This window comes from Podarcis raffonei, chromosome 14 (genome assembly GCF_027172205.1).
Source record: "Podarcis raffonei isolate rPodRaf1 chromosome 14, rPodRaf1.pri, whole genome shotgun sequence".
Lineage (NCBI taxonomy): Eukaryota > Metazoa > Chordata > Lepidosauria > Squamata > Lacertidae > Podarcis > Podarcis raffonei.
The window spans coordinates 15573956-15595137 of record NC_070615.1 but is presented as its reverse complement, the minus strand read 5'-3'; the positions used below and the strand labels follow the sequence as shown (position 1 = coordinate 15595137).

The 21182-nt window shown below is 44.8% G+C and overlaps 1 protein-coding gene across 2 annotated transcripts in view; it reads right to left on the bottom strand.

Annotated features, from left to right (window-relative positions):
* Positions 1–20535, bottom strand: part of ADAMTSL3 (ADAMTS like 3) — a 274771-nt gene extending 254236 nt beyond the window's left edge. For both annotated transcript variants that reach the window (XR_008327567.1, XM_053365546.1), the window contains exon 1: positions 20425–20535. Coding sequence is in view for 1 of the 2 variants with exons in the window: in XM_053365546.1 (XP_053221521.1) it covers positions 20425–20502 (78 nt within the window). In the remaining variant the exon portion in view is untranslated. The remainder of the gene's footprint in view (positions 1–20424) is intronic.
* Positions 20536–21182: the final 647 nt, after the last annotated feature.

Genomic DNA, 21182 nt, shown 5'->3' with positions numbered 1-21182 from the left:
CCCTTTGGGTGCAATTGGGCATGGAAAGTCTGATGTTACCATATCATTACACTCAAGTGTGCTCATTCACCAGCCAATGATGTAGAGCAGAGGATAGGAAATGCACAATGCGATGATGTCACGTCACACATTTCCATCCCTGCATACTCTAGGGAAACAATGGGTGACTCAATGCAGGCTGCCATTTTGCTCTGCCCCGCAGCATTCGTTTATCACAGGTTGCATGCTACATGCTTGCAAAGAACATTTCCTTTTCATCTCCTTTTGCTTCTGCAGGAACACCACCACCACAAACCAGTGAGAGACTTATTAAACAACAAAAAGCCAACACTCTCTTGGAAACGGGTTGGCCACTCAATGTCTTTAAGAAGTCAGCAAAACGTTGTCCTCATCAACACAGCCCTGCTTTTTTGCTCTTGGCCAAGGTGCCACCGCCTGGTGTGAACATTTGCTCAGACAGTTATCATCACTTCATAAAGCTTTCTAAAGTAGAGAGGCAGTGACAGCTTTGGAGAAGCCTAAAGCAGATTATATGTTATCAGAGAGCCACTGTTTCCTCAAATCAAGAAGGCTGGATTTTATGTGAGAGCTGCTGCTTCAGTGATGGAGCAGCTCAGATTGGGAATTTTTCTAGGGGCTGGAAGCCCTAACCCTTCCTAGCTCCCAGCCAGGCACTGATCCGAGCAGTGCTTGCGCATGCTTCCCTCTCCTCCCAAGTAGGGATGGACGAACTTGTCCATTTCGGTACTCCCATCTTCCTATCTGTTCAATCTTAAATATAGTTCTCCACATTTCCAAAGCAATTCGCTTTTTTTTAATTTCATGAAAATTTGTCAGCATTTAAGTGTGTATTCCTCCTAATAAAAACATTTTGGCATGCAGCTTTGACAAATACACACCAATTTGCAAGTAATCTCCCCCAAATATAATGCATTTTGTTATTTGTTAGAATGCATATATGTTATTTTCACTAATGCAGTCCATGAACAAGGATAGCTGGTGGAATCAGTTGGTCTTTCAGGGTCACTGGCAGTGTGGAAATCTGCCAAGGATCCAAGCGCCCCTTGCTGCTCCTCTGAGGAGACCTGAGATCTGAGCAGTGCCAAACACTGACAACTCTAAAAGCCTTCCTTCAGAGAGGAAGCAGTCCCTTTGTTTCAAATGGCCAGCCAGAGTTGTTGATTGGATTTATTTCTGAATGAAAATAAAAAACAGGTGGAAAAACAGCAGTTAAATAGTGAACTGAAAACAGCAGGTTAAAAACAACAAGGTTTTATATGCTTTAATCCTCGGATTTTCAATTTTGTTTGCATTTATGTACTTTTCTGTGGGGGGGGGGTTTATATTGCTATTTATTGATTTTAGGTGCTGCTTTTGTTTCGTTTCAGTGTTTCAATAATAGATATTGGTTGGCTGGTTTGGGCTGTGGTCTAAACCACTGAGCCTAGGGCTTGCCGACTGGAAAGTCGGCGGTTCGAATCCCTGCGACGGGGTGAGCTCCCGTTGCTCGGTCCCTGCTCCTGCCAACCTAGCAGTTCAAAAGCACATCAAAGTGCAAGTAGATAAATAGGTACCGCTCTGGCAGGAAGGTAAACGGCGTTTCTGTGCGCTGCTCTGGTTCACCAGAAGCAGCTTAGTCATGCTGGCCACATGACCTAGAAGCTGTATGCAGACAAAAGCCGGCTCCCTTGGCCTATAGAGTGAGATGAGTGCGCAACACCAGAGTCATCTGCGACTGGACCTAATGGTCAGGGGTACCTTTACCTTTACCTTTTAACCCCTTAGACAATTTTTTAAATATTAAGCAGTTTACAAATGCTCTTAAATTAATAAATAAAACTCCATCAAGCAGCAGTGATATCGAGTCTCTTGAGTACATTGTACATTGTATTACAATTCCCAAACTGATTAACAATCACTTCCCAGGGAACTCCACAAACTGTAGCTCTGCGAAAGGATTAGAGGTCTCCTAACAATTCTCAGAACTCTTAACGAAGTACAGCTCCCAGAATTCCTTGGGGGACGCCAAGTATGATATTGCTTTAAATGTACAGTGCAGATAGAGCATTTATTAGATGGATTAGTGAAACTACTTTTATATAGTTGTGGGAGATGGAGGGGCTTTTAATACAAGGTTGTTTTGCAAATTCGGCCTCGAGCAAAACACCGCTTAATAATAATAAAGAGTATCATTCTCCTTTTCCTGAATTAAGTAAGGTACAGAGAGTATTTTCCCTTTGCTACCATTCCTGAACTTTACATGCAAAAAATCCTATTAGCACTTGAAAGAGCACTGCACATACATAAATCTTCAATGCAGTTACGGTCTACGGACATTAAATAATGTGCCCCATTAAAATAAATATTCATGTACCTGCCTTGCCAACATTTTGCTGTCATAATTATAAAGCATAGGCAACCACATACTATTATTTGTACTGATTTCGAAGGAACAGTTCTTTTTTTTAAAAAAAACAACAACCTGTGGTGGTAGTTCTAAATTCAATAGCCCAATCTCAGAACCCAGTGCAGGGGGGGCGGGGGGCGAGTTTTGAGATATTAGCTTGACAGAAGGGGAGGGGGAGAGAAAGAACCCTCAAAAAAGCTCTTTTATAATTTCCTTTGGTTAAAGATAACATATTGGGTTTAAGTTGGTATAAAATATCAAATACGTTTTATATACAGAGGATCTATTCATAGCACTTTGTATAGGCAACATATGCAGCAAATTATACTATTAAACGCTTAATCCTAATAAAGCTTAAATTTCAGTCCTAACAATAAAGCTTGCATAAAGCTTGCTATGGTTGAAATAGGACTCTGGAACTAACTTATATAATAAAAAAATATATATAAAATCTTTAAGTAGCTAAAATGGATATATTAATTGGACGCCTGGGATGCAAAATTAGGTAGCTAGGTTTTGCTACTATGGTTGAAAGCTAGCTGTCAGGATGCTACTTCTTCGGAAAGCTGCATTTAATTTCTTTTAATCCACATTTTAATCCTTTGCCTGGGGCTGCAAAATGCGACGGGCCAACCCTGTGGCAGTTCACAACATAAAAACGCAAAATGAGAACACAAAATACGTAACAAAAAAAAACCCATAACCCACCCCACCTCCCCACACAAACACATTTAAAAGGACATAGAATGATAATCAGCCACAGGCACGGTTGAAGAGCAACATTTTCGCCTGGTGCCTCAAGGTGTCTAATGAGGGCACCAGGTAAGCTTCCCTAGGGAGAGCACTCCACATGGGGAGTCACTGCAGAAAAGGCCAGTTCTCATGTTTCTGTTCTCCTGGCTTCTTGTGGAGGGGGGCGGCATGAAGAAGAGCCTCAGGTTATGGTTGCAGGGTCCGGGTCGGTTCCTACGGGAAGAGACAGTTCTTGATGTACTGCTGTCCTGAGCCATTTATGGCTTTATAGGATTCTTGAGAGTCCCATGGACTGCAAGAAGATCAAACCTCTCCATTCTGAAGGAAATCAGCCCTGAGTGCTCACTGGAAGGACAGATCCTGAAGCTGAGGCTCCAGTACTTTGGCCACCTCATGAGAAGAGAAGACTCCCTGGAAAAGACCCTGATGCTGGGAAAGATGGAGGGCACAAGGAGAAGGGGACAACAGAGGACGAGATGATTGGACAGTGTTCTCGAAGCTACCAGCATGAGTTTGATCCAACTGCGGGAGGCAGTGGAAGACAGAAGTGCCTGGCGTGCTCTGGTCCATGGGGTCACGAAGAGTCGGACACGACTAAACGACTAAACGACAACAGGTCAAAACCAGCACTTTGAATGGGCCCAGAAACTAAATGGCAGTCAGCGCAGTTGGGCCAGGATTGGTGTTATATGCTCAAACCATCTTGCCCCAGTGAGCAATCTGGCCGCTGAATTCTGTACCAGCTGTAGTTTCTGACCCGCCTTCAGAGGCAGCCCCACGCATAACGTGTTGCAGTAACCCAAGTTCTTTCTTACAAAACCTGCTATTGCTCCGTTGGAAGCCACAATTCAGAACAAATGCAAAGACAAGCAAAATATATCGGCCCGGAGCATGAGACATCATTCTGATCCTTGTGCTCTTTTATCAGCAGCTGTTCAAACAGGTCAAGACATGTAATTATTATGCCTGCAATTTTAGGGGGTTTAGTCTTGAGCAAAACCACTCTGAACCATTAATATACCACACTTGCTGAAGAGTTCTTTCACCTTATTATAGATAAGAATCTACCTCCAAGATATTTCACAGTACTTACAATTTAGGCAGCTGTTGCACTATTTGGTTTATATAAGCAAAGAGACTCTTCTATACTGTCATTCCTAAGTATCATGGAGTTAAAAGCTGTATGTAAAGTGAGACGAAAGCAAGAATCGCTCATGGATTTCAAAGCACTTTAATTATTACTTGGGAAGCTTCGCCCCCACGCCCTCCCCCCAGCCACTTCCACTTTAGTAAATGCATATTAACCACCATTCAAAGTTGCTTTGCAGCTTAAATAACACAACCCGCCTACCCAAGGTGCTTTAACTACTCTTCAGTCAATAAAATATTCCCAGAGCATATTACAGATCACCGCACACCCCAAAAAAACCCAAACAAAAGGAAAATGGATTGTGCAGGAAGAGAAAAGAAGCAAACTTGGGTACAAGTCCTTAGTTCAAACAAATGTAGAAGTGCAAATGCAACTTTTGCAATAATGACCGCTCCCCGCTTAAAACGGGGGGCGACCTTTGTGTGGACGCGCGCAGCCCCTGGATCTGGAGCGGCTCCATTCAGCATAGGCTTGGCTTTGCCTTCCCTCAGGTGGGATAACTGGAGGTCTCCGCCTACCTCAGTCAGTTGTCCAATCCCACCTGGGGGAAGCATTGCCAAGGAGACCAGGCCAGGTAGGGGAGGGATTACCTGCCCACACAATAGAGGGAGGATCTTACCTGGGAATCCTCACTTGGCTCCAGAGCTTCTCCCACCCTACCCACCCTCAGTTAATGTCTTCTTTTGCAGGTTGACTTTTCTTCATAGGTTTTGCAGGTTAACCTTTCTCCACAGGTATGCGGGCGCTGCTACGTTAAGGTCGCTGTTAAAGGGCCGGAAAGGAATTTCCCTGCATTGGCAGGTTTCGCCTTTCCCGTAGCAAAACGTCACAACTTTGGCGGTATCAGGCCTTGGGCGGAATCCTTTAGTCCATCTTCCTCTTTGCGGCGGCGATACCAGGGTTCCCCGTTAAAGGGGTTTCTGAAGGGAGGCTTTGACCGTACGCCGAAAGGTCGTCATTGCTCTCCCCTGCGGCGGCGGCGTAATGGGGGCGGCTATCTCTGCTTGAACATATGTTCTCCAGAGCTGGCCCATCCCCCCCACACACACACACACTGGATAACCCTGAAGCTCCCTAGGTCCCCAGCTGGGGACTGGGGAGGGAGAACGCCCAATGCCTGAGCCAAGGTCTACCCGCATTTGAAATTTAATAAAGTTGTGGCCAATTTAATCCCATAGCACGTTGTCTTGAGTCGTTATTCCACATGACAGGGGGGACCGCTCGGGATCTGGGGACTCCGTCTGTCCACGCAAAGCACACACACATTTGCACACACATGAATTATTTGACATTAGTGCAGTGAAGATGTAAAAACCACTGCTGTACGAGGCGAGGATGCTTGGGCTTAGTGCAATGGCTTGAATATACAATTGCTCCTTTTTTCTTTTTGTTGTTTCAACAATAATACTCTCTGCAACGGTTGAATATACAGGTTTTGCACTGGAAGTGAACAATCATGCATATATTTCTGGCACCCCAAAAAATTAATCCCAACGTTTTTATGAACGCAAAGCACTTGTCAGTATTTGTATATTCCACTCAGTTTTTATACCAGAACAGCCTGGTATTTCCTGATTTTATTTGCTGTTGAGCGTGCCTGGCCAAATACTATGAAAGCAAAGACATATTTAAAAATTGACAACTTCCTTTGAAGCACATGCTTTCCAGTAGAAGACGCTAACAGAAACCACAACACACTGTCAATCAACATTCCATCGTTGTGATGTCAGTATTCATACCCCCGGACAAAATGCAGCGTACAGCCAGCAACTTTTCGAGATCTCCATGCACCTGTGTCTTCCTCAGTACTTTCACTGACAGAAGATAAAAATCCATTCAAGCATTCCAAGTGATTTTTAAATACAGTTTTCATGGCAAAAAGCCACAGGGTTTTTAAAAGTGAGTTTCCATCTTCTGCTTCATTATTTTTTTCCAAAAAAAAGGAAGGAAAAAAGGAGTAAGTGTACATGGTTTTGGATAGGTTTTTTGATGTTTCCCTCTGCAGTAGTTCAAGGAAATCTCTGCCAAAAGATAGAGTTTGGAACACCTGATAAAACGCTCTTCAGTGACACACAATAAAAACCGACATTAGCAAATGGAAATCGTTTCCAATTTTGCAAGGCATATTTTGTGTGTGTGTGTTCAGCAGGAAAATTATCTTTTTGGATAACTCTATTCTTTTTTCTCCAAAAAAAAAAGGGAGGGGAACCAAAAGCAATTTCTCAGAAAAGTTAATAGAAGTGGAAATAGCTCTGCTCTTTTCCTTGCACATTTACAATGAAAAAGAGATAAAATGATTCATGCCACATGAAGAGGAAATACAACTAGCCAGTTAGGGCTAAAAAATAAAAATTAAAAAAATAAGAAGAAGCCTGAATTCATCTCCGACAACCAGAGCGAACAAACAATGCGCTCGTGTCCTCCTTTTGACCCCAATAGTCTTTTTTTCTCTGAACAATAAAAACACATTTAATATTTGAACAACTATCTCAAATATTACAACGTTTGGGCCCCAAAGCCTTTACGCCCACGCATGTTCTCACTAAAGTTTTAGAACAGAGCCAACCGTAGGGCTTGGGAACTATGCAAACTCCACTCAGAACTGCCACTGAATTCACTCAAGGAAATCTCTGCAGAGATGCACAGATGGAAAGGCCACAATTTACCAAACTTGGGCAGCAGCCTAAAATGGTGAAGCAAAACATCGTACCGCCAGCAGCACAATGGTTCCCAGAGAATCACAGCACCTGGTCTACTCTACACCAAGCCAAGCCATTTGTGAGCCTATCACTGATGTGCTATCACCAGCCAAGTGGTCCACAACCCCGGCCTGAGATTTGCACTCCCAGGTAGGCAGCAAAAACAGAAGTTAAACTTACCCTGACTATTCACAAAATGCACAGGATACTGTTGCCCCCATGTTAAGTTACCCTGCTGTGCTGCTGTACAGTCCCAAGCTTTTCCATATTCACTAAAAACTTTGAAAAACTCAGCACGGCTTCAAGAATGTGTGGTTAGGGATGGCAAAGGCATTCACCAAAGCTCCGATTCCAAAGTGGACTCAACTGATTCAATCCAGATCTATGCCTAACGCCACTTTGGAATCAAAAGCCCTGTGGATTCCTTTACAAGGCGGAACAGGGTGTTTGTAAAACAGAGACAACAACCCTACTTTATTGAGTTTTTAAAAATTCAACAACGGGTATTCCAAATTGCCGCAAGCTAGAAGGCTTTGAATGCAGTGCTATTTGCTGCTGCCTGCTTTGAATACAGGTGACTCCCCACTTACATGAGGCCCCCGTGTGCAGAAGCGAAATGCGTGTACTCAATACAGACTGGGGAAACTTCACACTGGACTTCAAGCATCTGGCACTGTGTGCCTCCCCATTCTTCCTCCAGACTCTGGGTCCTTGGTTTCCAAATGAGATGCAAAAGCTGCTCTCATCAGAAAAGAGATTTGGTGAGCCATGTCATCAGCTGGTGTTGGTCCATTGTGCTTCATTAAGTCCAGGGTCAACACAGCTGTCTACCAGGAGATTTTGGAGCACTTCATGCTTCCTTCCGCAGGTGAGCTTTTTGGGGATGCTGGCTTCATTTTCCAGCAGGACTTTGGCACCTGCCCACACTGCCAAAAGTACCAAAACCTGGTTCAATGCCCATGGGATTACTGTGCTTGATTGGCCAGCAAACTCGCCTGGACCTGAACCACATAGAGAATCTATGGGGCATTGCCAAGAGAAAGATGAGAGACATGAGGCCGAGCAATGCAGGAGAGCTGAAGGCTGCTATTGAAGCTTCCTGGTCTTCCATAACACCTCAGCAGTGCCACAGGCTGATAGCATCCATGCCACACCGCATTGAGGCAGTAATTGATGCAAAAGGGGCCCAAACCAAGTACTGAGTACATATGCATGCTTCTACTTCTCAGAGGTCCAACATTGCTCTATATGCAGTCCTTGTTTTGCTGATTTCATTTAATATTCTAATTTTCTGAGATTGTTAATTTGGGGTTTTCATCAGCTGTACGCCATGATCATCGCAATTATAACAAATAAAGGCTTGACATATCTCGCTTTGCATGTCATGAGTCTATCTCATATATTAGTTTCACCTTTTAGTTGAATTACTGAAATAAATGAACTTTTCCACGATATTCTAATTTTCCAAGTTTCACCTGTATATGCAAAGTGATGAGGAACTAAACTTGGAAAACTGAGAAACTGAGAGAAATAAAAACTGACAGGTTTATCCATCCATACTAGAGGTTAGTATGGTGGCCCCTTACTGGACCTGGGCTCTGGGGCTGTGGTCTCAGGAATTCATGGTCCGTGCAGTCTCCTCCATCTAAGTCCTAAAGGCCTCTGCCATCCTGGCCATGAGGACCCCTGGGTCAGCAGCAGTGCACAAGCCCTGTGCTTCCTTCCATCTGTACTATTGGTCCCTCAGACCCTGAGCTAGTGTCACTGCTGGACTCAGGGCTCAGGAAACCACAGCAAATAAAAATATGTAGCTTGGTATCTTAGACAACAGCTCCTTCCATACAAGCTGATGTCAACCTAAGAGGGTTCCTCACCTATGCAAAATCCACTTGGCAAACATTCCACCATCTCAGCTATAGCAGCAAAACAGTGAGGTCCTCCAAAAGTTATACGATGCTATTATTTTAGGTTGATTCTTAAGGCAACCTTACAAATACTGGTTTCTGAACGCTTTTTGGAATTTGAAGCTTTTTCTTTGTAATCTGTGACTACATCTTTGTTTAATTAAGGATTTCCTATTCTTATCCTTTGTTGGGTTTTCGGGGAGGGGAAATTGTAGTTTTCATTGGTTTTATTGCACACCACTTTGTGTGTCACACAGTAGACAAATTTTAAAGACCTGTGTTAAGTGAGTAGCACTCCTCCAGTTCCCTTTAGCTGTCCATGACACAGAACTGCAGATAGTTTTCCCATTGAAACAGTTCTGGTACTTTAACATACATGCATGATAGATATAGATATAAATGACTTTTAAAGGTTGTGATTTACAAACAGGGTAAGCTAACAGGATGTTTGAAAGGCCCATGAGACTCACAACACTAAACAAAATGCATTTTCCTGGTAATTTAATTGCTCTCTCATTTTCAAGGCTATTCCCACTGGAGATGTAAATACACATTAAAACAAACTTGTGGAATTGAAATTGCATTTACAGCTTTCTTTCAGTAAAATACTATCTGCTGCAAAAACACACAAAGCCACGCATTTCAGCGGCATATTGAAGTGTTTCAGTCATATATTTACCCGGGCCTAACTAAGACAACAAGCTGGAAAACCAAGGAAATATAATGCATTTGTCATCTACAGGATGTTTGGAAGACCTGTGGAGAATGCCAGTCCTTTCCCCGCCTCAAAGCTTGCATTCAAAACCCTCAGCACCATGCAAAGCTGAGTCCAAGGATACTTCCAGACTGCCACTACTTTGAGGGTGGAATTAAGCTGATATCAATTGCAGCCCTTTTTGGTCAGGGATCGTCTGGCCACAGTGGTCCATGCATTGGTAACCTCAAGACTGCACTACTCCCGTGTAGGACTACTCTTAAGCCTGCTCCCGAGGCTCCATCTGGTACAAAATGCTGCGCCCAGAACGTTGATGTGGACAGACTATCACCAGCAAACATCTCCAGTGCTCAAAAGATTGCACTGGCTGCCCATAGGCTACTGGGCCATATTCATGGTTCCTGTATCGATTTACAATGTTGTTAACTTGGGTCCAGGATGCTTCAAGGGCCACATAATCCCTTATACCCCTCTCAGATCGCTGAGGTGTTCCGGCGAGTCACTGTTAGTGGTTCCCCATGACTCCGTTGCACTGGTGGTATCCAACCAGGAGCTGATGCTGTCCATTGAGTATTGTGGACCTAATTTTATGGAACTCCCAGTTGAGATCCAACAGGCCCCCTCTCTGCTGAATCTCCACAGAGCCTCCAAGTGTCCCTATTTTCCAGGGACAATCTCGGATTATCCTGGTTCCTGATTTGATCCTGGAATGTCCCACCTTTCCTCAGGATGTCCTTATTTTCATTGGAGAAATGTTGGAGAGTATGGAGCTATGAGACCCCCCGAGCCAAGGATATACCGGTAAGTCAATGGTTTTCAACCAGTGTGCCGTGGCACCCTGGGGTGCCTTGAAGGATGGTCAGGGGCGCCACGAGCAACAGTGGCCTCTGTACCTCTTTCCTTCCCTCCCCCTTCTGATGCCCACTCATGTCTCTTTGGGGGAAGGGTGAGTTCAGAGACCATGGGCAGCAGCAGCGGCTGCCCAGAGGATTCTTAAGGAGAGGGGGCTGAGGGAACACTCCACAAGGGAAGGTGATCAAAATAGGGCGAGAGGTTGCCAGCTCTGCAGGCAAGGGTGACATACCTGAGCTCCTGAGCCCCACAGGGGTGCCGCAGAAAGAATGTAGTTTGTCAAGGGAGCCATGGACTCAAAAAGGTTGAAAACCTCTGATAGAAGTACAGTGGTACCTCGGGTTAAGTACTTAATTCGTTCCAGAGGTCGGTTCTTAACCTGAAACTGTTCTTAACCTGAAGCACCACTTTAGCTAATGGGGCCTCCTGCTGCCGCCGTGCCGCCAGAGCACGATTTCTGTTCTCATCCTGAAGCAAAGTTCTTAACCCAAGGTACTATTTCTGGGTTAGCAGAGTCTGTAACCTGAAGCATATGTAACCTGAAGCGTATGTAACCCAAGGTACCACTGTAACTAGAAGACATCTGAAGGCAGCCCTGTATAGGGAAGCTTTTTAATGCTTAATGTTTTATTATGTTTTTATATGTGTTAGAAGCCACCCAGAGTGGCTGGGGCAACTCAGTCAGATGGGCAGGGTGTAAATAATAAAATTGTTGTTATGGAATAGGACATTCCTATTTTCATCAGAGAAATGTTGGAGGGTATGTCTCCAGTGCCTGCCAAATACTTTTCTATTTATTCCTGCAGTCACTTTAATTTAAATCTGGTTTTATAACTGATACCTACCCTTTTCTTGTACTGTATTGTGTTTCTTTGAACTGCTTAGAGCTGATTGTAGTTTATAAATTGATTAAATAATTTACATAGGGACAAATTCGGTTTGCATGATTAAAGTGGAGTTCAGCTCTCTTGTGCAGCCAACCTGCTTCCAAAAAAAACCCCAGACAACAGACTTCTTGTGGGAAATTGTGCTGCAGTGATGTTCTGGAAAGTGTGAGATAACACATCTTCATGTAACACTTATGCAAGTGATATTGCCCCTCTATTACTTAAAGGACCTATGCCACACACACAAAAATGGCTATGACCAAGTTAGATTTTATTTTCATTTGGATGTTTGTCTTTATTTTATAAATTGTTTTGTGCAATCATAATAGAAAACGTAACGCAATATACATGAGGGAATACGCGGATTTCCCTAACCTATGCCTAAAAATGTTCATCTTGCGATTCCACTGTTCAATCTGTGCAATAACCCACAGTTGTTGCGCTACTGTTGTCAGCCAGCCAACACAGTCAGAAAAGCAATGTATGGTTTTGGACGATTCTGGGTGGGGAAAAGAAGCTAAAAACAACTTTTTAAAATGCAAATAGTTCTTCACCTTTGAAAACCAGGTGCCCATATATTTTAGGAGGCAGAATCTTGCTCAAAAATTCAATGTAACTGCCTTTGTTACGCACGTACCAAGACCTCAGATTGCACTTAAACCTTCTGCAGCTGCAGTTGAGTGTTACACCAATAACAGACTACCATACCTGGAAAATGAATGAAAGGGTGGAAGAAACAAACTCAAGTCGCCTAGACTGAGTCCGGAAAAATCCATCTCAATACATCCGAAGTGGGTGTTATTCACATTAGCCTCTCACCTCTTAGTGGCAAGAGCATGACCCGGAGAATTCACAACACAACTTTAAAAAAAACACAACAGAACAATAAAAGCCTTTTTGGAAGGCGGCTCAATTCACAACGCATCAGCCAAACGGGAGAGAAGCCAAGATTTCTGCAACCTTGTGAAGGCTTCCACAAGGTGCAAGCCAAGAAACATTTACTGTAGAGCTGAGCCCCAAGAGAACCCTCTGCTTTATATTTTTGCGTACCTGCATCTCCCTGTAACATTATTATCAGCCGGATTTTATTTTGCATTAATGCCCTCAAAACCAGTGCAATGCAAGGCGCCACATGTGCAAGATGTCCAGGAAGACAACTTCCTTTACTTCTGAGCTGACACATACACATAGCAGTAGATGGTGTGGCCAAATGATGGCTTATGAGTCACTTGCAAGACATTCCATCTCGCCCTGTTCCTTTAAACATGACTCCCAGGCAGCTCAAGAAAGGATCCGCCAGCTGTCCTAGATCCTTATAGCTTTATGTTGGTCTTTCTTAGGTTGTGTTTTAATGTGCATTGATGCCAGTTGTCAGCCACCTTTGAAGGATATGTATCCTTAAAGGCAGAAGCCAGTGTGGCGTAATGGTTAGAATGCAGGACCAGGACCTGGAAGGCCAGGGTTCAAATCCCTACTTCTCCATGAAGCTCACTGGGTGACCTGTGGCTAAGCACTTTCTAAGCCTAAATGAGGATTGTTGTTGGGATAAAATGGGGAAAGGGGTTAATTCTCCATGAGTTTCCACCGCAGTGCAGCTGCAGGCATCTTGTGGCTGTCTTATCTGTATTGCTGCGTAACACTGGGTAGAAAAGGACTCAAGTTACAGCATTCATTGCTTGGGAGTACAGGAGAGTCTGTTGGAGACATGGAGATTATTGGAACGACCCTGTGAAAACGTGGAAGACTTTGTGAAGGAAGACCTCGCCAGAGGGATATTGGACAACTTGCAAGACTTCAGGGAAGTCTGACAGTTGCAGGAGTTTGTTAGCAACTGGACTTTGCACTTCCTGTGTGGACTTTGTCTCAGCAAGGACTTTGTAAGCTGGGACCCTCTCTGGGCTCAGAGAGTGAAAACTTCTTGTAACAACTGCAAATTGTGTGTGTGTGTGTGTAGCGTTTGTTTGCCAGGTAAATATTATCTCTACTACGCAGTTGTTTCCTGTGGTGAGCTTAACCACTCAAATGTTGTGCACACCCAACACCCAACAAGCTGGGCCAACAACAGGCATCTCTGGGAACTGGTTGTCTAGAGGCAGAAGAGAGATCCTTTACAAAGCCCAAAATGTACTTAAAGCAACATCTGTGGGTCACATAAGTTCTGCATCTATAAGAATGTGGGCGGGGGTGCAGATAAGACAAGACAGGAGTTGGCACAACAGTCCAGAGCTCAGTAGTAGAGCATAAGCTTTACACATGGCAGAAGGTTGCAAAGTTAACCCACTGCAGTCTGATGGTTAGAGCGTCTGACTATGACCTGGGAGACCAGGGTTTGAATCCCCACTCGGCTGTTGAGCTCACCAGGGGACCTTGGGCTAGTCCTTGTCTCTCAGCCTATCCTACCACACAGGGTAGTTGTAAGGACAAAATAGGGGGGGGGGGACCACGTACACCACTTTGAGCTCCTTGAAGGAAAAGGTGGTGAAATATAAATCCCTGGCATCTCCAGGTCAAAGAATGAAGGTGTAAGTAGGTGATGGGCAATACCGCTACTAGAGAGCTACTACCAGACAGAACTGATGGGCTAGATCAGGGATGAGGGACCAGCAGCCCTCCAGATGTTGGTAGACTACAGTTCCCATAATCCCTGAACATGCTGGCTGGGGCTGATGGGGATTCAACAGTATCTGAGGGCCAGAGGTTCTCCATCCTTGGGTTAGATGGACAAACAGGTTGACATATTAGGCAGCCTCCTATGTATCTATTGGCTGGGTCCCAGGAATGGCCATCCATCAGGGAATCTTTGCAGGGGATTGGACTAGATGACCATTTGGATCCCTTCCAACTCTGCAATTATATGGTAAGCTGGAGGTATTGGCTTGTTGCCTGTGGCCACCAGGTTACCCTTCAGCCTTGGGGGTCTAACATGGAAGGGGTTATAAATATTTCCCAGCCAAAAAGGGGCAGTCAGCACAACACCCTCCAGATGTTCTTGGACTCCCACTCCCATGAGCCTCAGGAATTATGGGAGCTGTAGTCCACACCATCTGGAAGCTGGACTAAGGTGTCTGCTTATAGGCGCAAAGGATTCAAGTCAAAGTGCCAAGAGAACTAGTATCTTACATACATGGGAAGCTAGGTTTTTGTTTTTTAAGAACTTCTTGAGGTTTACAAGGCATGTGAAAGTTCTGGGTGTGCCTCTGGAGTGTAGAACTTTGGCTGCTGCTTGCAAGAAGCATGTATGTTAACAACAGGAGAAAACATCCTAAAATCACTTCTACTAACCATCCAGATTTTTGGCAGAGGAAAGAGAAGTACAGCATGATTTCCGCCCATAAACAAACTCTCCACTTACTTAGCCCTAGAAAGCAGCATTATTAAACAATGAGGATCGCCCACATTGACAGTAATGGCAACGGTTAGCATGCATCAGCTATGGGGTAATTACCATCTTAAGAGCGCTTTGAACATTGTTTTACAGTTCAGCTGGGCTAACTTGCATTCAGCGAGTTCCTAAGCTGTCCGGAAGCATGACAAACCCAAGGATTTCTGGAAACCAGATTCTTCTAGTCAGCTTTTCAAACGTTGTTTTACTATCCTTGCTACAACATTAAATATAAATCAAACAAAGATACAATTCCTCTTCTCAGTTTATATTAATGTTCTTTTGCAATTGTGATTTAAACAACTGTTTTTTTTAAAGGGCATTTATCAATAAACAATCACTTCACCAAGCATTTGTTTGCAGGGAGATTATGTGATGTTAGCTATGTAATGAGCATTAATTATAATTTGTTTGCCGCAGGTTAAATGACAGTTGAGTCAAAGCAGGTGTTAATTCCATACTTTCCAGTGCATTGCACTATCACTTTTCTTTTCGCAAAAAGTGATCTTTGGGGGAAGTGGGTTTGATGTGCAAACTACCCAACCACCTATATTTGTGCAATGCGAATTTGCTGCGATGGGATTGCAACAATCTGGGTGCACCCTATGTGACCAACACAGACACACCACCCATCGCGAACTGGCAGGTGGGGCTTGCACTTTGGTCCAGAACACACTGCAAATAAGTACTGTCACAATTAAATTAGTAAGAAATAATTATCCAGGAGTGGGGTCATATGGACCCATTATTGTTGGCTGGTTTGCAATCCCAATGCCAGGATCTGATTTCAGATTTACATCTGGAAAATGTCATTCTCGTAAGAGAGTGAACAATACATGCCAGGAGTGGAGAACTTGTGGTCCACTGCTGGACAATGACTCCTGTCATCCTTGACCACTGGTCCTGATAGTGAGGGATGATGGGAATTGTAGTCCCAAAACAGCTGGAGAGCCAAGTTTGGCTCTGTCTGGTCTATGTAAAGTCAGTTCCTGCGTTCCTCTCATGCTCAGGACTGAAACAGATATATTGGTGGCAGATTCAAGCCAATCATGTTGGAAAAGTTTTATCTTAAGATAATTCTTATTTATTCCAATTTATTCTAAGAATGCTACAATTCTCAACGAAATAGTGACTGAAGGAAGAGGAATAAAATGCTGAGGCAAACAACCTATTCTTGCTATCACTGGTTCTCGGTGTCGTTATTTTGATCAAAGCAAGTAGAATATATAAACAAGCATGTTAGCATAAAACTAATTTTAAAAGCAGTACTAGTTGACTTTCTAATATCCCTTGTTTTTTTTCTATCCCAGCAAACTGGGGAAAGCAGCTGTTTGGATCCCAAGAATACTAATTTTTAAAGCTGCCATTAGTCATAAAGCAACTGCAGGAACTTGCATAAGCTTTGCGGTAATGCTGTCACTGAATAGCCATGTCAGAGATAAAACCAAATATTTCATTGAACAGTACGCTTGGCAGATTCGTAAGCATCTCTCCTTTGGGGAGGTTTCTAATCTGGCTTTTAAAGTCTACGCAGAAGCATAGGTTGGAAGGCAAAACCACCATTTTACCTCAGAGCTTTCAATTTGAACCCACCATTTTACCTCAGAATTTAGAGCTTATAACACAAAACCACCATTTTACCTCAGAATTATCGCAATCTTCATTGTTGTTGGCAGTTCTAAGCAGCAGCATAGCTGGGGGGGGTAGGGGGCCCACTGGGCGCCACTCACCCAGCAGGCAACACTTACTGTGGGGCCTGCAGCATGCCCGAGCCACATGTCTCTCCCAGGGGTGGGGTGGCGGCTCAGGCACCTTTTCCAGTGGCATGGGGCCCGCGGTCACTCCCCGCCTCCGCCTCAGCCGCCCTACAGGCCAGCTACGCCACTGGTTCTAACTGATCTTATAATCAGAAGGGGGCGGGGGAGAACAAGCAGCAAAGCTTTTATACAGTGGTACCTCAGGTTAAGTACTTAATTTGTCCCGGAGGTCCGTTCTTAACCTGAAACTGTTCTTAACCTGAAGCACCACTTTAGCTAATGGGGCCTCCTGCTGCTGCTGCTGCTGCGCCGCCGAAGCCCGATTTCTGTTCTTTTCCTGAAGCGAAGTTCTTAACCTGAAGCACTATTTCTGGGTTAGTGGGGTGTGTAACCTGAAGCGTATGTAACCCAAGGTACCACTGTATAGGGAGATGAGAAGTACTCATCGTAATAATTTTATTGTTTAGCTATAAACCATAAGAAAGATGACTAGGGCCAGCTGTATCCTGAAGTAGATTAAGGCAACCCTGCCAAGTAATGTGTTTTTTTAAAACGCATATACTTGGGGAAGGTGTGCATGCAAATTCATTTATCTGTGAAAATAATGCACAAAAATGCATTATATAAACAAGTGTTTTAGAAAAGTGTGTCTGTGAGGAAAACAACATCCAAACGTGTGTTTATTAGAAGAAATTCACACTAAAAAGCTGATAAACTTTTATTATGGCTTGGGGGTGTGTGTCACAAACTGATGAAGAAACATAGAGAACTGAATTTTAGATCTAGAAAAATGAGAAACCTATATTGACGGATTCTCCCATTCCCAGTCCGACGTACCATTTAAAGGCAGAAATTTGTTTAAACCATTTACACCCTGCTCCTTGTCCGAGAAGGTTCCCAGAATCGCTTACAAATCAGCACAGTCCCTACCTACCCCTCAGGCTTACAACCTGAATATACAAAAGGAGATGGGGAGAGAAAACAAGAAAACTCAGGCACCCAAATTCTCCATATTAAAATGCATTGCAATCCTAACCATGTCTATTCACAGAAGGAAGCCCCCTTGAATCCGATGGGGCTTACTCCCAGGTGAGAAGGGTTAGGATTGCAGCCAAGGTTCTTATAATAACCAGACGAGATCTGGAAATGGCAAAATATTTATCTTATAACATTGGGTTGAATCCAGATGAGGGAAAGCCTTCTTACATGTGGAAGGTGTCTTACGCTCACCCAACAGCTGCTTTAGGCCTAATACCAGAGAGTTGCATGAGAAAGTTGCTCTGCTTTATGAGACATGAGACCTGCTACAGAACCCGTTGTTCAAAATGCTAGCACTTGAACAGGGGTAGCAAACGTTGTGCCCTCCCCATGTTGTGGACTGCAATTCCCATTATTTGCCATGCTGGCAGGGGATAATGGGAATTGTCTATGACATTGGTGGGGAAGCAACACACAACGCTTGCTAACCCTGGGTTTGCAGGAGAGAATTAGCAACTGCTTTCCTTCAACTCACTGTTCCTTCTGTCCAACCCACGATATATTTAACCAGGGCAGGGGGAGTGCTGTGACATTTGGATCTGCCAACACAGGCCACGGAAAAGTCTTAATCTGACCTTGGATTTAGCTGTCTAGTCTGTGGCCTTCCACAGATACATGCGGCAAGGCTAACTTCCGCTTTGAAGGGGCTGTGGGCAAAGTATTCCCTCATTCCTCAGTGGCTCTGGAGGGTTTAACTGCTGGTAGCACCAGAAGCACTGTGTTGGGAATCTGAGCCTAGTCGCCATTTTAATTTCCCACAATGCCTAAGAGCGACAACATGCCAGGGGAAGTGAAATTGTGTGACGTTAAAAATGGCTGCCCAGCTTAGCCGCCCAGTGCTTGTTCACAGTGCTGGGCTAGCAAAAAAAATAACAATGGAAGTGGGCACCAGCGGTGGGTCCTGTCAGCTGCGTAAGGGTGCCAGGTGCTGATCCCAGCCCTGTTATATGGACTAGTGGGCAGGGGAGGAGGAAGGGGGCGCAGTGGGTGTGAACCACCCCAGGTGTCACCACTGAGGGGGGTGACAAATTGCTGGGCAGTCCTCACCGCGGGGCCTGCAGCACGCCCGAGCCACGCTTCTGTTGGGAAACTGTGTACATGCAGCTACTCACACAGAGTCAATTAAGGTTTCTCAGACAGCCAGAAGGCAATCTGAAGGAGTAAGTCTACCTGGTGATAACAGAGACATGGAGACCGCTCCTTGATTGGGCAAGCTCTCTCAAGGAAGTGATAATGGCCTACTAACTAAATGTGTTAGTTCAGTGTTCAGAGTTCTGTGTGTCAGTGTAGGAGTTGTGAGCCGTGTCAGAGAGAGCTAGCAAAAGATCCATGTTCTGTTCCTGTAAATAGTCCACTGTATATAATAAACACCTAACTACAAGTTCCTGGTTCCTGCTTCGTCTATCCTGTCTGCAGCCAAGTCGCCAATTGCTTCCGTGGATTCTGCATGTACTCTGCTAGGTCTGGCTAAGGTCCTGCAACTAGTCAGAAAGTTTCGAAACACCAAATAGGTTTTACCAGTAGGTTATGGACTGCAGATTGGCGCAGATTGGTTGCAGCAAGTTCTGAAGCAGTGGACGCCTGGGTCAACAGTCTCCCAGATTCCTAGCGTAGGAGTTGGCGAGGACTGGCCGGAGGTGATCAGCAGTAGCTGTGTCGTGTCGACGCCAGAAGCTGAACCGGCAAGACCTGCGCGTCCTGGGAGAGATGCGGTGGCTTGGGCGTGCGCAGGCCCCGCACTGCCCAAACAGTCCACTTGCTGCCTCTCCCCCCAGCTGTAGGGTGGCTGAGTGGGAGGAAGCAGGCACAACTCCTTGCAAGGCTATTGTACACGTTTGGACTCTAGACAGAGTTTTATCCAACATAGCAAGCTGACTTCTGCCACGTCAGGCTATTTGTCCGCCTAGCACAACACTGTCTGCTCTGACTGGCAGCAGCTCTCCAGGGTCTCAGGCGAAAGGTTTTTCCCTGCTCCCAGGTCCTTTTGACTAGAGGCACCAAGGATTGAACGTGGGACCTTCTGAGTTATGGCCAACTTCAGAAATCCAATCTCCATAGCATTTCAATGTCTGCCACTCAGGCCCATCAAGATATCCCACATCGGGCAGCTTTCCTCGGCCCACCTCTTGTTCCTACTCACGTGAAAGCTATGGAATAACTGCTGCTAGGTGTAGATGAATCTGTCGATTTTGGTTTTCTTGGTTTCTCATCTTTCCCATCGTAAATCCAGTTTCCCACATTGCGATTTTAAAACACACACATGAAAAATCACAAGCTTTTTTGGTATGCATTCTGTATTTTTGCAAGCACAATTTCCTAACACAATGCCTTTTTGTGTGCCATTTTCACTAATATATGTACTTAAATGCACACTTTGACCTAGCTTATACATTTTTGTGCACCTTACTTGGGCTGGAGAACTGCGCTGCAAAATCTTAAAAAGTGAGAATTTCCAAGGGTGGCTGGTGTGTTTCAGAAAGCACTAAGCGGGCAAGTTTGCCTTTAGGCGCGATTTAAATCAGATTTCTTCTCCTTCACCCCTAGATGCTGCTATTAGCCATTGCTACTCAGCGATTTGTTATTAGTTATTTTAAGGACTGTGTTATTTTTATGCATTCTTTTTATCTAATACGGTTTTGCTGTAAACTGCCTTGTTGCTTGTAAAAAAAAAGGCGGAATGTAAGTCGTCTAAAGGAAGGATGGGAACAGCAACAACAAAAATTGCTTTTCCTACTACAGCTGCCTTTGATTCGAACACCAGCAACACGCTAGAGCACACAGCCCATCTCAGCGACTTGCCGGGATTTCCCCCTTTCGCCGCAGGATTAATCCATCATCCTATCCACAAGCAGCTGCTGAGACTGCAACCCTCTTGCCTACCTGTAGATGGGCACAGATGGCGGTCACTGTGAACCAGGTGATCTCCCACGAGAGTCCTGTGGACTTGGCATAAGCCATTCTCCTCTTGCACCTTTAAGAGGGGGGGGGAGAGAAGCTGTAAGCAAAAGAAGAAGGGAAAAAGTCAATGCACCCCGCCAGAATCTGAATGACTAAAGCAAACTGGGCAGTGAATACAACCCGGACTTTGGAAACGGTGCAACCATAACAGCCGAGGTTTGTGCTGGCCAGGAAAGCAGACTCACAGAGAACAGCATGATCGCAGCGTGGAGGCTGAGGTACTCCAATAAGGGCAGGAGGATGGGGGAGCTGGCCAGAGGAGCAAAAGCGAGCTAGGTTTTTCTCTTGCTCACGAGTCAGTTTATCAAGCCTGCAACCTCCTTCCCTGTTATTCCCCCCCCCCATTACCATATACGCACACAGGAGCCAAGAAGAAATTGAACCTTGCAAAGCTATTTCAACACTCTTCCTTTCCCCCCCCCCGCCCTGCTTCCCAAGCCAAGGAACCCAACTCTGGGACTTTGGGATCCGTAATGCTTCCAGCCGTGTTGGCTACTCAGCCCCGTGGCAGAAAAGCGACAATCCTCACTCGCTTTGGGGAGGGGCCCTGCCGATTCGTGGATTAGAATACGAGGACTGTTAACTGTTTCCATGTAAAGGACAACATTGAACCGCCGTCCTTGCGGCACGGAAAAGCTCTTTGTGTGTAAAATCTCCGCAGATTTGAAACCGCACACAGG